At 35.2% G+C, this 19,571-nt stretch overlaps 1 protein-coding gene across 2 annotated transcripts in view; it reads right to left on the reverse strand.

The window, feature by feature from the left end:
* The window catches only part of TRPM7 (transient receptor potential cation channel subfamily M member 7), a 135,860-nt gene that overhangs the window by 83,979 nt on the left and 32,310 nt on the right, over nucleotides 1-19,571 (reverse strand). For both annotated transcript variants that reach the window (XM_027840771.1, XM_027840770.1), the window contains exons 2-7: nucleotides 12,614-12,693; nucleotides 9,386-9,424; nucleotides 6,334-6,532; nucleotides 5,155-5,368; nucleotides 3,131-3,255; nucleotides 119-290 (exon numbers count right to left, since the gene is read on the reverse strand). In XM_027840771.1, coding sequence (XP_027696572.1) covers nucleotides 119-290; nucleotides 3,131-3,255; nucleotides 5,155-5,368; nucleotides 6,334-6,532; nucleotides 9,386-9,424; nucleotides 12,614-12,693 — 829 coding nt within the window. The remainder of the gene's footprint in view (nucleotides 1-118; nucleotides 291-3,130; nucleotides 3,256-5,154; nucleotides 5,369-6,333; nucleotides 6,533-9,385; nucleotides 9,425-12,613; nucleotides 12,694-19,571) is intronic.

Genomic DNA, 19,571 nt, shown 5'->3' on the forward strand with positions numbered 1-19,571 from the left:
ATATTTTCAGCTATATTCCAAGTACAAGTGGATAAAATTCTCTATGCAATTTGAGTGGTTGGGCTGCTAACATTTGATACTGCAAGGAATGAACTCTATAAATTATGAACTGACTTACTAGCATGAATTCTTTGTTGATTGATGGTTTTCTCCAGTTCTCGTCTCAATCTCACTTCTGCACCATACTTTCCAACGGTGCCATTATCCACCAATATAAAATGGGAATGGAGATTATTCAAAACATTCAATTTACTCAAAGGGTTCAATAAAGTTTGATATGGGGCAACCACCTAAAGATGATACACAACACAAAAGAATTAGTGGGTCAAAAATTTAATTCATTTTTCTTTTTCTCTGCTCTTGAATAACTCTCCTTGTAACTGAATTGGTATAAATATGGCATAAACATGAAAAGATCTAGGATAAATAACCACAACATGAAAAAAAAAACTTAAAAATACTGTGTTCAACTTGACTTTCAAGCTATCATTGTTTTCAATTTACTGTCATACTTAGCAGTTCAACCTCATTAACAACTGTGGTGAGGTGTTTACGAGTACTTTTATTATTAGACTGCAAATATTTATACATTTTAGGAAGAGAAAAGTCCCCAAGACGTTGGGAAATAATAGCACTGAAAAAGAAACATGTAGTTTATAATATAAAATCATGCTCTGGAATTGCAGAAAGCTCAATGTATTTTAATTCTCAGTTTAACTTAACAGTCTAAATCATTTAATGTCACATTCATCTAGTCTCCATAAATCCTCAAAGTTTGATGATGTTCTCCTAATCACAAAACCTGAATTTTTTCAGGCCTCAAACTCGCTGAGACTTCCTCACACCATATAACACTGATGTGACCAGTCCCTCCTTCTGGGGTTCTCTCCTCTTTTGGCTTCTGAAGTGCAGCTCTTTTCAATTCTCCATTAACCTGTCTACTTCTTCTGTGTCTCCTTTGTTGGTTCAATGTCATCCTATTGATCCCACAAATTAAATGACTGCTAGTTTTCATCTCCTACCCTCTCCCATTCTGTCTTTGTATATTCTCCCCCAGGTAAGCTCACTCATTATCACAGCTTTATTTATTACAATGGGTTGTTTTTTTAAATTTCTCTGTTAAACCAACTCTAGCATGTATACTTATTTTCTATTCCTACTGCTATCACCCTAGTAAAGGTCTATATTAGTACCTGGCTGGATTAATGTAATAGTCCCCTAAAAGATCTTTCACACTCCAGACTGTTTCCTCAGATTATCTGGTATAACATTATTCTAGTCAAAACCCAGAAGTGTATGAAGCCCACCTACTACTCATCAAGAGGGCACTGGATTTGAAATCAGAGGTCCTGATTTCAAATGCTTTCTCTGTCACTTATTATTTCTATGATGTTTTTCCTGTGTAGGACAGTTTCCTCATCTGTAAAATAAGGGAGTTGAACTACACACCATCTAATGAAAACCAAGTATAATCCGAACTCCACTGACTACAATCAAGGCTCTCTATAATCTAGGATCACCTTGTCCCTTTCCAATCTAGGCAAATAACATAGTCCTCCAGAAATATCTTTTTCCACTCTCATCCCATCCCCTCCGTCCAACCTAGTCACCTGTATAATTTCTACCCATCTTTTAAAGTCTAACACAAATGCCACTTCTCTCTTGTAATACTGTATATTATTTTATCTGTGTAGATGTTTTATCCTCATACTAGATTTTAAGTTGCATGAAAACAAGGATTATGTCTCATCTCCTACGTGTATCTCTGACACTACAAAGAACAATGCGGTGTTTGTTAAAATATTGCCTGTTGTTTCAGTTTTTCCATATAATATTATTGAGAGTTCCATAATCTACCTGCTGTCACATCTGCCTATTGTTCCCTTGGTAAGTTTTATTTAAAATAAAATTTCAATGATTGTGATTTTAAAAGTTCTTTGGAAAATAGCATTGAGTTAGATAACATATGCATATATTTAATAGTCATCTGTGGAGGACATTTGGGATTGCAAGGAAAAGCAGAGAATGTAAAAACCTGGATATGCTGTATTTTGCACCAATATGGGGCAATCCCACACCCATAAGATCTACTGAAATGCTCAAATATAAAGAAAATAATAAATCTAAATACTGCTGAGCCTTGATTAGTGGGAATAAATCCCCTGAAGTGGTTGCATGTATTCAAATTTACACTATTCAAAGTTATATTTGTACTCTCTGACATGTACCTTGCTCTAAAATTCCAGTGATGGTGATGACAAGGCAGCTAGCATCAAGGTCTATAAAGTACTACACATTTGTAATCTCATTTGGTTCTCACAACAACCTTGTGAGGTAGATATTATTGTCCCTAACTTCCAGATGAGGAAACCAAAGCTCAAAGAGTTTAAGTGACTTATCCATGGTCAAACAGCTAGTAAGTTATCAAAGGCCAGATTAATAATTATTTAAAGAATGGCAGTTTATCTTTCAACAATGAGAAAACATAGTAATGAGCACTTAACATCTGATTATTTCTCCCAATTTAAGTGTTTCCCTGTTACTTTCACAAGAGGGAGAAATGAAAAATATTTGCTGATAAAAGAACAAATTGTGAAAATTTAATAATGTTGCAGAGTACTTTAATGCCAAGAATGAACTTCTGCTAGTTTCTGTAGACATCAAGGAGAATCTGTGAAACTCAGAAATTTTTAAATGCAGAAGCTTTAATAATCACATATTCTTACGCTTCTTCCTCATTTCCCATCCAGCTGTACTACTTTGGGAATCCTCTGATTTCTCCACCATACCCCCACATGAGGTACTTCCTTGTTCTTCCTGCCCCCCTCCTCTCCCCAACACCTTTTAAGTGTTGTCTTCTCCATTAGATTGTATACTCCTTGAGGTCAGGGACCATCTTTCTTTTTTGCCTTTTTTTTGGGAGGGGAGGAGCATCCCAAGCATGTAGTAGGTCCTTAGTAAATATTTATTGACTATTGAATTCTTGTTTAATTAAAGTTTTAAAGTTTATTAATCCCAAAAAAGTCACACGATTCTTATTTAATGCACATCAACAAAACACTGAGTTTTTTTCACACCATTACTGAGAAATTATTATAAATCTGCAAAAAGCAAATAATGAAAATCTTACATCTCTTCCAACAAGATCATTCCTGTTTTCAATAACACCCCATGGCGCTATTCCAATAGTGCAAATCTTTCGAGATGATCTAGAAGCATGTTCTTTGAGGGCATCACCAACGTGTTTGGCCACACCTATGCACACAAGGTTTTATTTTTAAAAGATTATTACATATTATTAGCTTTCTATATGTTCAAAATTCCATAGGTCTTAATTTAAAATATTAATATACGAAATTATGTATACACACATGTGTATACATATATGTAAATGTGACATTACAATTGGCAAAATACTCTTCTCACTACAAAACCTAAGTAGTTAGTGTAAGTATCATTAATCCTATTTTAAAATGAAAAAGGAGGCTCAGAGAGGTTGTGATCTACCCAGAGTTACACAACAGAAAACTTACAAAGACTAAAACCCAGATCTATCAATTCTCTTTCAAACAGACTAAGTGGTCTAGGGAATCACACAAGAGGCAAGTAAAACCAACTCCTGCTTAACGCAGTGACCTAATTCTTAATAAAGAGATTTCTATTACACTGCTATGGAATTTTCCCACATTCTTTAGATTGTTTTAAGTAATTTATAAAATGGTTCACTTAACTATGTTTAAATCTGATGCTTCCCTCTTTGACCCTGTTGATTTGTTAATTGCCAACTGCAAAGATCTCTAAAAGGAAAGAGCCATATCATTCTATAATCTCACTTTATCTATGCAAAGGTTTCATCTCTGTATGTTTTCAATTTGTGTACTTTAAACAATTTTCAATAAAGGGAAAACAGACATCAACAGAGCTTGTTTTTAAAAAATAATAAAGGGGTAATGAAAAATAGTTTTAATCCAAAAATAATTTGCATTTGCTTTTATATTAGGTTATGTTTATAATGAATTTACCTCTCACTTTTATTTTACCTGAGATACTAAAATAAGTATGTTTTCTTTGTCCATTGAGTGTGTCTAATTGGTGAAAGCTTGAGAATGGAATGACATTAAGGGAATTCAACCAAGAATGAAAAGTTTGCTTAGAATTATTAAGCTGACTCTATTATGTTGTAGCCCACACGGAAGCTTGTACATTAGAATGCAGTATATCAGGGAGAATTCTGCCTATGCAGAGAAATTTTGATATCTGTTTGATATCACCTAGATATCTTCCTGACACCTCAAACTCATCATCTTCCCCTCCAAAGGAGAAGTCATTCTGGCTTTAAACCTTAGTCATCCAGGCTCATCTTCTACTCCTTCATCAACTTTCACCCATATTATTCAATCAGAATCCAATTTGGATTGATTCTTTAAAAAAGAAAAAAGGTATATCAATTTATAAATGGATAAATTTACAAATCAGGTCCGTAAAACATACATAATTTAACCAGAATTGTGCCTTGTGGAAAGTAGTTGGCCTGGATTCTAGTCTCAACTTAACTATATAATTCTGGGCAAGAAAGTTAAATGCCTTAACTTCCTCATCTATAAAATGAGGAAAATTTTCCTACCCATCTCATAGAACTGTTACAAGACTACAATGAGATAATGGCTAGAAAAAGTTTTGGAAAGGCTAAAGGGTGTTATTCACATAAAAGAGATGCGAGAAATTAGGCTTTTGCCAATTGTTACTTCCTTGTATCAATGTTATTGGAATAGCAATAGCAATATTCTACCAATTTATCTGTAACTAGAAGTATTTTTTTTTAGTTTTTCTCTTATCATCTCAGAAAAAGGAATAGATTAGTATTTTTAACTTCTGGATCTAAACCAAATCCTTTTATTTTTATATGCCAACCACAGCTGTAAATTAACAAAAATGTTATTTTAACTTTTCCATTTTTAGTACTTTTAAATCTAATTAAAAAGCATCAATTCTATTAAACTATTTTAAGTTGAAGACTAGACATATACAAGCAGCACAGCTTATATAACATGCTGAGTTTCTGATGGTGTTCTTAAAGCTTACTTTTCAGACACATACTATTTAATGTAAAATTATGTATTAAAAACTTAAAGTTTTATGAAACCCAACACAAACCCGTATTCACTCCTCCAGTTAGAATCCAGGCTCCGGTTGTTACTGCAGCTTTAATAAGACCTTTACCAAGCAACTGCTTGATTCGTGGATGAAGTTCAAATTTCTGCATCCCACCATGAACAGAAATAACAAGTTTGGGCAATTCCATTTGCCATTCTTTAAGCATAAGCTGGAGAATGATTTCAGGTTTGGTGTCATACGACAATCTCACATACTGAAGTATACAAGAAGATAAAACAATTGATATAGAGGTGTGTAAAGCACATCATTCTACAATTTAAAAGCACAATTTATTTCTTAGTAGAAAAAACAGCCTTTAAAACAATCTAAAATATTCACATAACTAACTACAAACCAGAATGTCCTGATAAATGATCAATATTCCAAATTTATATATGTAAAAAGAAAATTATAGTTATCTTATTTCTAAAATAATTAGTTAAAGATTTTTAGTCCATCACTGTTTCTTTTATCTTTGTGACTTGTGTTATTCTCTTAATTAAGATTACATTCAGGAATTGTACAAGTAATACTGGGCGAAGAGGGAATAGGAGGAAGATGTGGCACAAAGTCAGACCACTGGCACCTCTGACTTTTTGAAAGACATTTTATTATCAAGATATAAGATGGGGGGGAGGCGGGGGAGAGGAGGGCAGGCGGGCAGATCACACCAAAAAATGGTTGCAAAATATTTCTAAGTGTTTTCACAAACATCCAACGCCTATTAGAATTGAAATTGCTAAGTTAACAAAATATTCCTTAACAGTAGACTGTCTACTAATTTCAAACACCATTAAAATGAAGAGAATTAAACATTACCAAAGAATCCGTTCAGAAATGTTTTATTACTGGAGATGTTTAAAAAGTATTATGCCACTCCCTCCCAGTTCTAGGTAAACTTAGGAAATGGCCAATGTTTATACTTCTCATAAGAAACTGTTTTATTTTGTATTATATTTTGATACTATGTACCATATCATCATTATCACCGAATTTCCTCTAGTCCCCTCTACAATGCTCTGCATATAAAACATAGTTAAAAAAAAAAAAAGATTCTTCAATTGGATAATCATTACACTACTATGACTAAATAATAAGATTTCCCTGGCCAGGATATTCTGTCTTTTAACTATTTCATGTAATTATTAACATCATAGGATAAAAATATATGGCACATACCTTAGCTCTATAGGAATGAGAACCCCCTTGAAAATTAATGACACCATAAGAATCAGTGGGGCTCTGCTCTGTATGTTTTTCCACTGACCACTCTTCTATCTCTTGATTTAGATGTTCACCCAATTTCACATCTGAGTACTTCATAGCAAGACTTGCAGTAAAACAAGCATGTTGCCTGACCAAGCGACCACAAAAGCATCTATGGAAAAAGGAAATTATTTTATTAAGCAGCACTAAAGGAAATTCAATTTAAGAACATGTTCCCTTCTATTTCACAGGAATTTGCTAGAACACAGAGATATTGGGCATTAACACACTAACAATAGGCAATAAAGAGAACGAAAAGTCCAATCTTTTAATCTCAGAACACTTCTAAAGAAAAACTACCAATATATTTTCAAGATACTATATCTTTTCAGTAATTGATAAATGTTCCTAATTAATTCAGAAGCTACTATTTTGGAGGGCAAAGTCACTCAGAAGCTACTCTTATAAAAATTGCAGACCAAGTCCTGGAAGATTAAAAATAAACAAACAGCATGAGGGGTTTAAAAAAATTCTAAGTCAGATGAGTTTTAAATCACTTAGGCTCATGCTAGAACAAATCATCATTTTTCAACCACCTAAAGGTACAGAAAGTTATAGTTTGTTTTTGAGATCGATTTGTGTGAGGAAAAGATGATATCTGATCCTGATTTATTTTCCACTACATGACAAACTAAAAAAAGGAAAAAGCAATATCCATACGAGATGTTCTCATAATACATGGCTTCTTAGTTCATCAACCTCAGTTCCCATAACCTACATCACAACTTTACCTCGAGCCCTACATAAGGGTGACACACTATCATCCCCCAAACTATGCTATGTCCATGCATCTAAACTCTGAAATTTCCCACTCTAATCAAAAATTCTAGTTCTTCCATCTTGCTCTCACTTTACTCCTCCTGAAACAAGTCCTTCATCCTCAACATGACTTCCACTTTCTCTATCACTCCTAGTTCTTCCAGTTCACCACTGCTCTGACTCAATTCCCTTCAAAGCCTTACTCACCCTTGCAATCTGCAACAGTGGTCAATTCTATGATCTACCTCCCCACTTCTACTCCAGAGCCGATTTAAGCAATTGTGCCAGAGGAAAATGGGTCCACTTGAAATTTATGTTCTATAAACTCAATTGGTTTCTGCTACAAAGAAATCCTTTCACTCTTTCCTGATTGAACACTCAAAAACTGCAGCATAACATTCCCCTATCTCTTGGCAGATCACTGTGCTTACTACTTCATGAATTCTCTCAAAAGTATCTAAACTCAGTATGTTTAAAATGGACCTTGTCTTCCTACATCTCTCAACATCTCTTTTTCCATTGGGCGCATCACCATCCTTCTCAGTAACTCAGGATTATAACCTCAGATCCACTGCATAGTCTTCTTTCTTCCTTAGTTTCTATACCCAATCAGATGCCAAAGCCTGTCAATATTCTATCTACAATTCCTCTTTCATTTGTCCCTTTCAATCTGCCCACAGGGTTATCACCTTAATTCAAGCCCTTATCAAATATTGCCTAGATTATTGTAACAGACTCCTGGAATAGGTATCTGTACTTCTAGTCTCTCCACTCTCCAATTCATCATCCAAAAACCTTGAGCTTTACATATGAAACCATACACATTCTGGATCCAAATCAACTACCAAATCTTACTTGATAATATTTCCATTAATGTACGTGACATTACAGCCAAATGAAACCATAACCTGCACCTGATTACCACATGTCAGGCATTTGTACAACTTGCATGTCATGCTTGAGATGCAATCCATCCTCATATCTATCTCTAAACTCTTACCAAGGCTCATCTGTAAAGTCATCCATGAAACTTTCCCTCATGTTTCCAAATGTCAGTGCTTGATTTTTCCTCAATTATACTGCATTTATTTAGATCCCTCATTAAGTGGACAAAAGAGTGCTTCCTTTCCTATTTTCATAGAGCCTTATACATAACACAATCACAGAATATCAAAACAAGAAAGAACACTGGATGAAAGACCATCTAGGGCAGAGGTTTCCAAACTTATTTGGCCTACTGTCCCCTTTAAAAAAGATTACTCAGAGCCTCCCCGGAAATCTACTTTTTTTAACCCCCCCCATGGGAAATCTGCGTCATTTCAAAAACAGATAATTTTTTTAAAAAATAATGCATCTTAAATTTAATAATTTATTATAAATTTGTGGGTTTTCCCCTGCACTGAAATTATTGATGATGCATATTGCATCATGTAACATACAGAATCATACTGTAAACAAGTCATTAAATGCACATATTCCTGCTAATGCATGCTGGACTTTCTGACAATGAGTGACACGCACATCTGCCAACACTTGCTTGCAAAGACCTGTCGGCTGACTTGACCACTGATAGGTTATATGCATTTTGTGTATTTATTTGGAAAATAATGTAATCACTACAATTTTAGCTCTGTTACACAACAAATGAAACATGTACACATGGTTTTTCAAAATTTTATCTTCTCTTCTTTCCTTATACTTCCACCCCCTCTTATTTTTATTCAATGCCCCCCCCATAGCACCCTAGGCTACTATCACCCTCCTGGATCATTCCAGCACCCCCCAGGGGGCAGTACTGCCCACTTTGGGAACCTCTGATAAGAGAAATTAGATGACTTATACAGTTATATGTTAAAATATATAGAAAAACTGATTCAAAAGTCAGATACCCATATATTCTTGTGTTAATCTCATACAAATAAAGATAAAAAAAATTTAGCTAATATCCACTTTTAAGAAACTGGAGGGCAATAGTAGACTTTGTAAAGCATTTTTATAAAGCTTTTAGTTATATGAAAATTTGTCAGTCTGAGTTTGCTAAAAAATTTTTAGTCCTGAAAAGTACCTGAATTTCCATTTTTCAGGATGCTCACCTGCTCAAATGCCTCTGAAATAATGAATATTCATATTCATCTAGGATATTCATCATTATGCATCTAGGATAGCATCTATTCAAAATATTCATCTAGGATAAACCCTAACTTACCTGACAAGTTGCTGACAAATCTGACATCCTGGCAGGCATCTGTAAAACAAATTAATATGCTTCATTTTAAACAAGAATTAAAATTATTTATGTATAACTCTCCATAAAATGTCAAGAGAAAGGTTATGTTTAGTCACACTTATAACAAGTGTGAACTGATCTGTACAACTGAGCTCTTAATTAAAAGTTGAATATAAATCTTATTCTATTTTTAAAATATTTTTTGAAATTTATTTTTGGGGGTGTTATATTTAATTCTGAACTATCTCCTTCCCCACCCCACACTAGGGAAGGCCACCATTTCTCTCTCACACTCACACTCTCACACACACACACACACACACACAGGCACAGGAAACTATACTATGCATACTTCTATTTATCCATTCTTTCTCTGGAGGTGGATAGCATCTTCCTTCATAGGTCCTTTGTAGTTGATTTGAGTATTTATGATACTCAAAAAAACCGAGTCATTCACAGTTGTTCTTAGAAAAGACTCTCACAACTTGGCAGCAGGTAGGGGCCAAAATTAAAACAGGTCAAACTTCTTTAGGACAGATAGATTACACTAGAGACAGACTGATGATGGTCGTTGCTGTGGGTCACACGCGCAGAGGCAAAACTACATTTTTCACGGGCTGCCCGAAATCCTTTGGTGGACCACAAGTTGTGCAGGCTTATCTTAGTACAATCTTGCTACTACCTTATACAAAGTTCTCTTAGTTCTGCTCATTTCACTCTTCATTATTTCATGCTTTTCTAAAACCAACCAGCTCATTACTTCTTACAGCACAGCAATACTCCATCATAATCACATACCATAACTTGTTTAGCCATTCCCCTATCGATGAGCATCCCCCTATCGATGAGCATCCCCCTGATTTCCAATTCTTTGCCACCACAAAGAGAGACGCTACATATATTTTAGAATATATTAGTTCTTTCCCTTTTTCCCTGATCACCATGAGAAACTAACCTAATAGTGGCATTTCTTGGTCAAAGGGTATAGTTTTATAACTCTTGGGGCATAATTCCATATCACTCTCCAAAATGGCTGGATCAGTTCACAGTTCCACCAACAATGTATTAATGTCCCAATTTTTTTCACATCCCCTCCAACATTTGTCATTTTCCCCTTCTATTATTTTAGTCAATCTGATAGGTGTGAGAGATCTCAAAAGTTGTTTTAATTTGTACTTCTCTTATCAATAAAGATTTAGAGCATTTTTTTCAATATGACCATGTATAGCTTTGATTTCTTCTTCCCAAAACTGCCTGTTCATATTCCTTCAGCCATTTATCAATTGGGGAATGACTCATATTCTCATAAATCTGACAAAGTTCTCTATATGTTTGAGATATGAGACCTTTATCCAAAAACTGTCTATAAATTGCCCCCCCCCCCAATTTTCTGCCTTCTTTCTAATCTTGGCTACATTGGTTTTATTTGTATAAAACCTTTTAATTTAATGTAAACAAAATTATCCATTTTACATCTCACAATACTTTCTTTCTCTTGTTTACTCATAATTTATGAGTAATTTTACTCATCAAGTTTAAAATCAGGAAATAGGCTGGAAGAATAAGCAAACAAACAAAAATAATAATCCTATCATTATGGGATTTTATCTTATTATTATGGTGACAGTGATGTTCAAGTCACAAATTCAAAAGAAGAGAATGACTCCAAAATATCTTTAAGTAAAGCCTCAGGAAAAAACACAGCTTTGGCACAAATTCAACTAGAATTTCTAGAATTGTGAAGAAACAAAATCAATGAAGCAAGAATTTAAAATGTTTTCATAAATTAAATCAGAGTGCTAAATGAAAAACTGTAAAAGAAATGAGCCATGGAACCAAGATTTGGAAAGAAAATTAACAACTTGGCACAAGAGGTACAAAACCTTACCCCAAACAAGCTCCCTGAAAATTCAAACGGACCAAATAGAAACCGACTCCATGAAGCAGCAAGAAATATCAAAACAAAGTCAAAAGGCTAATAAAAAGAAGAAAAGATAAGGTATCTCACAGCAAAAACAAAACAAAACAAAAAACTGTGAAAACAGACTGAGGAGAAAAAATGTAAACTATTGTACTACCTGAAAGCAATGACCAAAAAAAAAAAAAAGGCCTAACCATAGTATTCCAAGAAATCTTAAAACTGAGCAAATCTCTTAGAACCAGGAACAAAGTGGAAACAGAAAGAATCTACTCCTGATACAAATGGTCCTAGGAACACTATAGCCAAAATCCAGAGCTTCCATGTCAAAGAAAAAATACTACAAAAAGGCTGAAGAACTTAAGTACTAAGGTACCACAGTCAGAATCATTCATAAAGATTTAAAGCGAAGAATAATTTACCCATCAAAACAATATAATTCTACAGGGGGAAAAATGACCTTCAGTGAAATAAAGGATTTCAAGCATTCCTGATGGCAAGACCAGAGCTAAATAGAAACATTCAAACACAGGAATGAACACAAAAAGGTAAAGAAGAATGAACAATGATAAAGGACTAAACAAGGATAAACTACTTATATTCTAATACAGGGAGATGATATACGTGTCCCCTCTAAACCCCATCATCATCAGGGTAGTAAAAGAGAGTTTAATTACATAAAGCCTAGGAGTGGTTCTGTTTTGTTTTACTATCTTAAGTCAAAAAAGAAAAAAAAAATGGAAAGAGAAGGGAATACTCTGGGGAGGCAGAAGGAAAGTGAAGTAGAAATCTACATTAACAAGTTAAGAGAAGGTGGGGAGGAGTGGCTGGTATATGAACCTCATTATTTGAACTGGTCAAGGGAGGGAAGAATACAAAAATACATCACACTCAACAGAGAAGCAGAAGGGAAAAGAGAGAAAGGAACAGGAAGGATTAGAGGGAGGGCAGATTAAGGGAAAGATGAATTCTAAGCAAAACAAATTAAATAAGGATGTATAAACACATTTATGGCTCTTTTTTGAGGTGGCAGAGAAAAATCACTCTTCAATGAGTTAAAGGAGGTAAACATTTTATAGTAGAATACTTTATGCTCATAGAGATTTAGGTATAAGAAGAAACCATTATTTTGCCACCTAACATTCCTCTTTCAGGAGATGCTCCAGAACAGAAAGACGATTCAAAATAATTAATCATGTGGAGACATAGTGGTTCAAAATAAGCTAAAGCATCAGAAATTTGCTTAAATATTTTTAGAAATTTATTGAAGGAAACAATAACGTGCTTACCTGTGAGGGTCCTTTGAACTTGGTATAATATAAACACATTCTCTCTTGGTCAAAGTATTTTCTATCCAGGATTTCTGGGACTAAAAAAAAAAAGAGAAGCTTTATGAAATAATTACAATAAACAGTATTCTCTGAATAATGCTTCTAAAAGAGTTGTCCTTTCTAGGACTTTTGCTGATAAGAGAAATAGCTTGAGGAGACAGTATATTTTACAGAAGAGAGAAGCAACCAGGAGATAAAGACTGCAATTGTAATCTACAGCAGAAGATGGGATGGATAGCACCAAGGGCACAAGTACAGGAGTTGGCTTTGGCAAGGAAAAGAGCCACCTGATCAAAGGCTAGAGTAAAGGAGGAAGGAGTAGAGGTGGATGGCCAGGAACTCTGAGATTAAAAGGGGGGGGGGGGGGCTCTTTTTCTTTTTTTTTTAATAGTAACAAGAGGTACTGTCCTCAACTCTGAGTATGTGTGGGAATGTAAGAGGACTGAAGAGATAAGAGAAGTTTTGGAATATCCTCTAATAGAAATGTGATAGGCAATCAATTACAGAAGAGAAAAATGACTACTTTCCCGTTGTGAGACCACAAAGACCCAGTAATTTCTGTTGCATGACTTTCTCCAGTTTGGTTTAGGAGCATGTAAAAAGGAAGTAAGGAGACTAATGGGAGTTAAGATAGGGCTAAGGTTTGAAAAGGGATGAAAGATGATAGGACAAGGGGGCAAGATAATCCAGAATAAAGGACAGTATGTAGTTAATTATGGTGTCAGGACTGGAAAGAGAAGAAAGTGAAGTCACGACAGGAATAATGGTCCAAAAAAGTGCTAAAGGGTAAAGTGACTGGAGAGTAAGATTAGGTTGGAGAATAGGTTGAAGATGATTAAGTCATAGGGAGAAAAGAAATGATCAAAAGTTATGATCAAATAGAGGAATACCAGATTTTTAAAATTTTTTTTCATTCACTATTTTAAATCATGACACCATTCATAGATAATGGAAAGAAGATCTTGGATGAAGGGACTAAGAAACTACAAGGTTAAGGTGTTTGAGAAGAGCCCTATACATTACAGGAAATATAAATTTACTGGTTACTTTCTTCTTGTGAGCAAATTTCTCTTATGCCCCCTTAGTTGACCCGGTTCCTTATTATTTAAATACATTGAAAGTTATCTCAAAATGTACTTCAGTGTACTCTGTCCTCATTGCTTTCCACATTTTATTTGTAATTCTTTGCTTGCAAGCTTTCTCCAGAAAAGAGTGGTACTTGTCTGCTTCTTCTACCACAGATGGTTTTAAATGCATCCTAAGATTGTGTATGATTGTTCACACCCTGAGAAAATGTATAAATAAGTTTTTCAACTGCGGTTATAATTTTCTTGGAAATCATTTCTAATCAGAGACTGGGAAACAATCACTGAATATCATTAATGGAAGAATGAAAAGAAAATTCTTAAATACAAGATGCAAAAACATTGTAGAAGAGAGTAATAGATACGGTCAGATTTTTTTTAAAAAAAAGTTACACCAGAAAAGTAGAACCAAAAATTCACTGTGTTGCCAACTAAAGACAAAATTTGGCCCCAAAAAATTAAAATTAAAAAAATAAAATAGAAGGGTTAGTCCGAGTTTCCTTAAAAAGAAGTAGAGTAGGAGCAACTAGGTGGCTCAGTGTTTAGAGGTCTGGCCTTTGGGTCAGGAGGACCTGAGTTCAAATCCGACTTCAGACACTTCATACTTGCTAGCTGTGTGACCTTGGGGAAGTCATTTAACCCTGACTGCCTCACCAAAAATGAAAAAAAAAAAAAACAAAAAACAAAAACAAAAACAGAAGAAAAAAGCAGCAGAGTATACTAGTCATTTTTTGGACCTAAGAAAATAAAGAATCACAGAAACATAAAACAAGAAAAAATCTTAATATCCACACAACAGCACCAGCAACTCCTCTTTATTATGTGAGAGGTGCCTAGGGGCAGCTAGGTGGTGTAGTAAATAGAGCACCGGCCCTGGAGTCAGGAGGACCTGAGTTCAAAATGGGCCTCAGACACATAATACTCACTAGCTGTGTTACTATGGGCAAGTCACTTAACCCCAACTGTCCCCCCCCCCAAAAAAGGAAAACTGAAATGCTCAAAAAAATTGGCAGGGGGACATTACTATATGAGGACAGAATAAAAATACTGGGATTTTTCAGTTTGGAACCATCAAATCGGCCAATCAACAAATAATTATGAAGCACTTATTTGCTAGTGAGATGATGGGATACAAAGCAACACAGGAGACAGTTTCTGTTCTCAAGGAGCTTTGATACTATCAAGAGAGACAAAATCTATATTTACCAAGGAAATGTCTACTTTCCTCTTAGTTTCTTTGTTGGATCTTCATCCATCTCTAATCCAGCTAACCTGGATATCCCACAGGGTTCTATCCTGAGCTCTCTTCTCTCAACACTATTTTACTAATGGAGCTCTCTCATCAGTTTTCATGGATTCAATTATTCACAACTATGCAGATAATTATCAAATACCTTATACAGGCCTCACCTCCCTGCTAACCTCCAGTCTCACATTTACAACTTGCCTCACAGATATCTAGAACTTGATGTCCCATTGATATATTAATGAGTTCAGTTTTGAACATGTTGAGTTTATCTCTGTCCCACCCAAGAGTACTAACCACCCTCCACCCTCCCAATTACCCAGGCTCACAACCTAGGTGTCACCACCACCTCCCCGCTTCATAATCAATCTGTTGCCAAAGGCTGTTGATTTTTATCTTTTTAAGATTTCTCACGTGTGTTTCCTTCTATTCTCTGACACTGTCACCATACTGATGCAGGTCCCTTATCATTTCATGCCGGACTAACTGCAATAGCCTGTTGACTGGTGTTCCTACTATAAGTTTTTCCCCACTCCAGTCCATCCTCTGCTCAGCCGTCAAAGTGATCTTCCTATAATGTACAGGGCTGACCACCTCACTTTCCCCCTACTCAATATGCTCCAGTGGCTCCCTATCATCCCACAGAATTAAATATGAAATCCTGTTTGGCATTTAAATTCCTTTATAACCTACCCCTACATATACCTTTCCAATCCTCTTATGCCTTAGACCTCTATCCCACAATGTACTCTTATGATACAGTGACACTGACTTCATCGCTATTCCTCAAATAGCTCATTCCATCTGCCAAACTCCAGGTATTTTTACTGTCTCCCCACACCTAGAATGTTCTCTTTCCTCTTCACCTCCTGGCTTCCCTGACTTTCCTTATGTGTTGCTATTTTTCAGTCATCTCAGTTGTATCCAAAATCTTCATGACACCCCTTTTTTTGGGGGGGGGCACTAGAATGGTTTGTCATTTCCTTCTCCAGCTCATTTTACAGATCAGGAAACTGAGGCAAACGGGATTAAGTGACTTCGACCCACCTATCTAACCATTTGCCAAATCTTGCCATTTCAACCTCTACAGTATCACTTGCATCAGAACCCTTTTCTCTCATACAACTTCCATCTTAGATTAAGCCCTCATCAACTCTTGCTTAGATTATTGCAGTGGCCTCAGTCTCCCTGCCTCAAGTCTCTCCCTACTTAACTCCTTCTTCCTCATAGCTGTCCAAATAATTTTCCATAAACCTAGACCTTGTCATACCTCTACTCAATGAACTCCAGTGGCTTCCCTATTGCCTCTAGATTAAAATGTAAACTCTCATTTATTTAGCTTTTAAAGTCTAACTCATTATACATTACTGCACCTTCCTGCCTCTAAAATTCACCCAAATCGGCTTTCTCTCTGTTGTTCAATCAACCAACATTTATTAAGTGCCTATTAATTGCCAGGCACTGTGCAATTAATTAAGTGCTGGAGACAAAAAAGTCCCCACTCTCAAGGAGCCTATAATCTAATGGGTGGTGGCTATGTGAGCAGCTAGAGTGTCAAGTGTGATAGATCTTATGGAGGTAAAATAAGATTTAACAATCAATTAGATAAATGGAGTAAGATAATGCCAAAGTTATGACCCTGGGAGCCTGAAAGGATAGTGGTGCCCAAAACAGAGGATAGTTTTTATGATTTTTCTTCAACACCACTTTTTCTCATCCTACCCCCAGAAATTCCATTATTTATCATCTCATCTATACACAGAAAATCATGTATCCTTCTTAAAGACATAAAAGTCACATTGCTACTAAATAAAAGTTCATACCACGATCTCAGATTCTAAGTCTTCTTATGCCTGTAGTACTGAAATCCTTAATAATATGTCATTAATATTCCCAGTGGCTTTATTTGCATTCTTTTTGATGTTTCATGAGGGGTAAACAAATATTAATATAACAGAAGAAGTCAAACTATGAATAGGAATTTGAAAATAACAGTCCAACTTTGATGACTTAAAATGAGAAAAAAAGATTTTTCAAAATCATAAAACACTTTTTCACATAGTTTATAAATGGTGGCACTAAAAAGAAAACACAAAGCTGTGACTTACAATAAAAAAGGTGAAGAAAAGAAATTACAAAAAGGTCAGATTAGCAATTGCACTTATTGAAACAGCTGTTCATTTATTAATGAGATTCATTGAGAGTAGAAGGCATGAAGTGAGAAGATAAAGAGATTTGTTTGGAATTTCTGCCTCTAAGCTATTGCTCAGAAACCTAAGAGGCAGGGTTAATAGTCAAGTGAGAATTTATCACAGCTCAGTCTCAAGGCATATCACATGACAAGGTAATAACAGATCAAGATCAGATATTGGAACTAAACATGTAACTTATTTAAACGACTCATTAAAATAGTGAGAATATCTATGGATAGGTAACAGTGAACAAATTATTCTTAAGAGAAGGTCAAGCAATTAGACTGAATTTTTAATTTTAAGTATTAAAATATTAAAAAGAAAAATTGTTATAGGTCAGGCAAAATACAGAACTATTAGGAGACTATTTGTAAATATATTAAGAAAAATTACTCTTTCTTATAGAACTCTCTGCCCTGTTGAGATCCCTGTGATGGAGCTTTGAAGAATGCTTAAATTAGGGAATCTTAACCGAGGGTCCTGGTACCCTCAGGAGATCTCTGTAAATTTGTCGTTGTCTTTTTAAATATTTTGATAACTATATTTTGATAAGTGGTTTCATTTGTAATTCTATGTATTTCATTTTATGTATTTAAAATAATTATTCCAAGAATGGGGCCAATAGGCTGCACCACATTATTGAAAGAGTCCATGACAAAAAAGAAAAGTTAAGAATCTCTGGACTAGATGAAAAAATTCCTTCCCCAGCTATCACTCACCACTCCTTCCACCCCCATTATCTCAGCCCTCTCACCTGCCAAAGTCTTATATCACTCTGCTCTCTGGAAACCTCATAAGAAACTGCCCTTCCTAATAGCATCACTTTTCTTCACAATCCTTCCATTTTCTTGCATAAATAGAAATGTGATTCCCCACCAGAAGACACTAAATCCCTGTCTATCCTCTCTCTGAGTGGATGTACTATCTCATCCTCCCTCACACACAGAATTCTCCTTCTTGACTTTTTCCTCTATCTTCCTCTCCACCTGCCCTTACATTAAAGGACTTTGAGGTCGAAGGATATAAACATGCAGTTTTGAGACAAAGATATCAAAGCCATCTACAATCTTACAAAAAAATGCTCTAAATCACTATTGATTAGAGAAATGCAAATTAAAACAACTCTGAGGTACCACTTCATACTTACCAGATTGGCCAATATGACAGAAAAGGAAAATGACAACTGTTGGAGGGGATGTGGGAAAACTGGGACACTAATGCACTGCTGGTAAAGTTGTGAACTGATTCAACTATTCTGGAGGGCAATTTGGAAATATGGCCAAATGGCTACAAAATTGTGTGTACTCTTTGACCCAGCAATACCACTGTTAGGGTCTATATCCCAAAGACATTAAAAAAAAAAAGGAAAAAGAACCTAATTATACAAAAATATTTATAGCAGTTCTTTTTGTGACAGCAAAGAATTGCCCATCAACTGGGGCAAGTTATGACATATGATCGTAAAGGACTACCATTGTGCTATAAGAAATGATAAACAGGATGATTTCAGAAACATCTGGAAAGATTTATATGAACTGATGCAGAATGAAGACAGTAGAACAAAGAGAACACTGTATACAGTAACAGCAGTATTATGCGATGATCAACTGGGAATGACTTAGCTATTCTGAGCAATACAATGATCCAAGACAATACCAAAGGATTCGTGATAAAAATGCTATCCGCTGCCTGGGAAAGAACTGATAGAGTCTGAATGCAGACTGAAGCATACTATTTTTCACTTTATTTTTTTTCATTTTTTTTTTAAATTTTTGGTCTGTGTTTTCTTTTATAGTATGACTAATATGGAAATATTTTGCACGAATGCACATGTATAACCTATCTCAAATTGCTTACCACCTCAGGGAGGGAAGAGGGGATGGAGAGGAGGGAATTTGAAAGTCAAAAATTTTTTAAATGAATGTTTTTTTTTAAAAAAAATCATTTTTACATGCAATCGGGAAAAAAACCAAGTATTATTTTTTTTTAAAATGTAGTCAAAAATTCCTTCCAAAAAAGTATCTCCCGAGCTATACCTACAATAGTCCTTAAAAGACAACAGAAACAATTTTTCCATCACCTTCTGAGTATTAACATCAACAAAAGAATCAAATGGAAATAAATGCCTGCCAAAAAAGTTTCCCAATCAAGGAGGATGAACAGCAGACAGTGTGAAAGAAATAAGGATTCCATATAGTTCATGAGATCTCCTCGAGTTGCTCATTTGTCAATAAAACTGTGTTTTATCAACATTGCAGAACTTCCTAAATGAGACCTACAGTTCCTCAGGAGGTTGGCCTAATATTCAACACAAGAAAAAGCAAGAGGCTAAAGAATATCTATAGCATAGACTATGACAATCAGTTGGCTAGACAGTCCCATTGAGATGTTTC

The sequence above is a fragment of the Vombatus ursinus genome, unplaced genomic scaffold, assembly GCF_900497805.2.
Source record: "Vombatus ursinus unplaced genomic scaffold, bare-nosed wombat genome assembly UNPS02014848.1, whole genome shotgun sequence".
NCBI classification, from domain to species: domain Eukaryota; kingdom Metazoa; phylum Chordata; class Mammalia; order Diprotodontia; family Vombatidae; genus Vombatus; species Vombatus ursinus.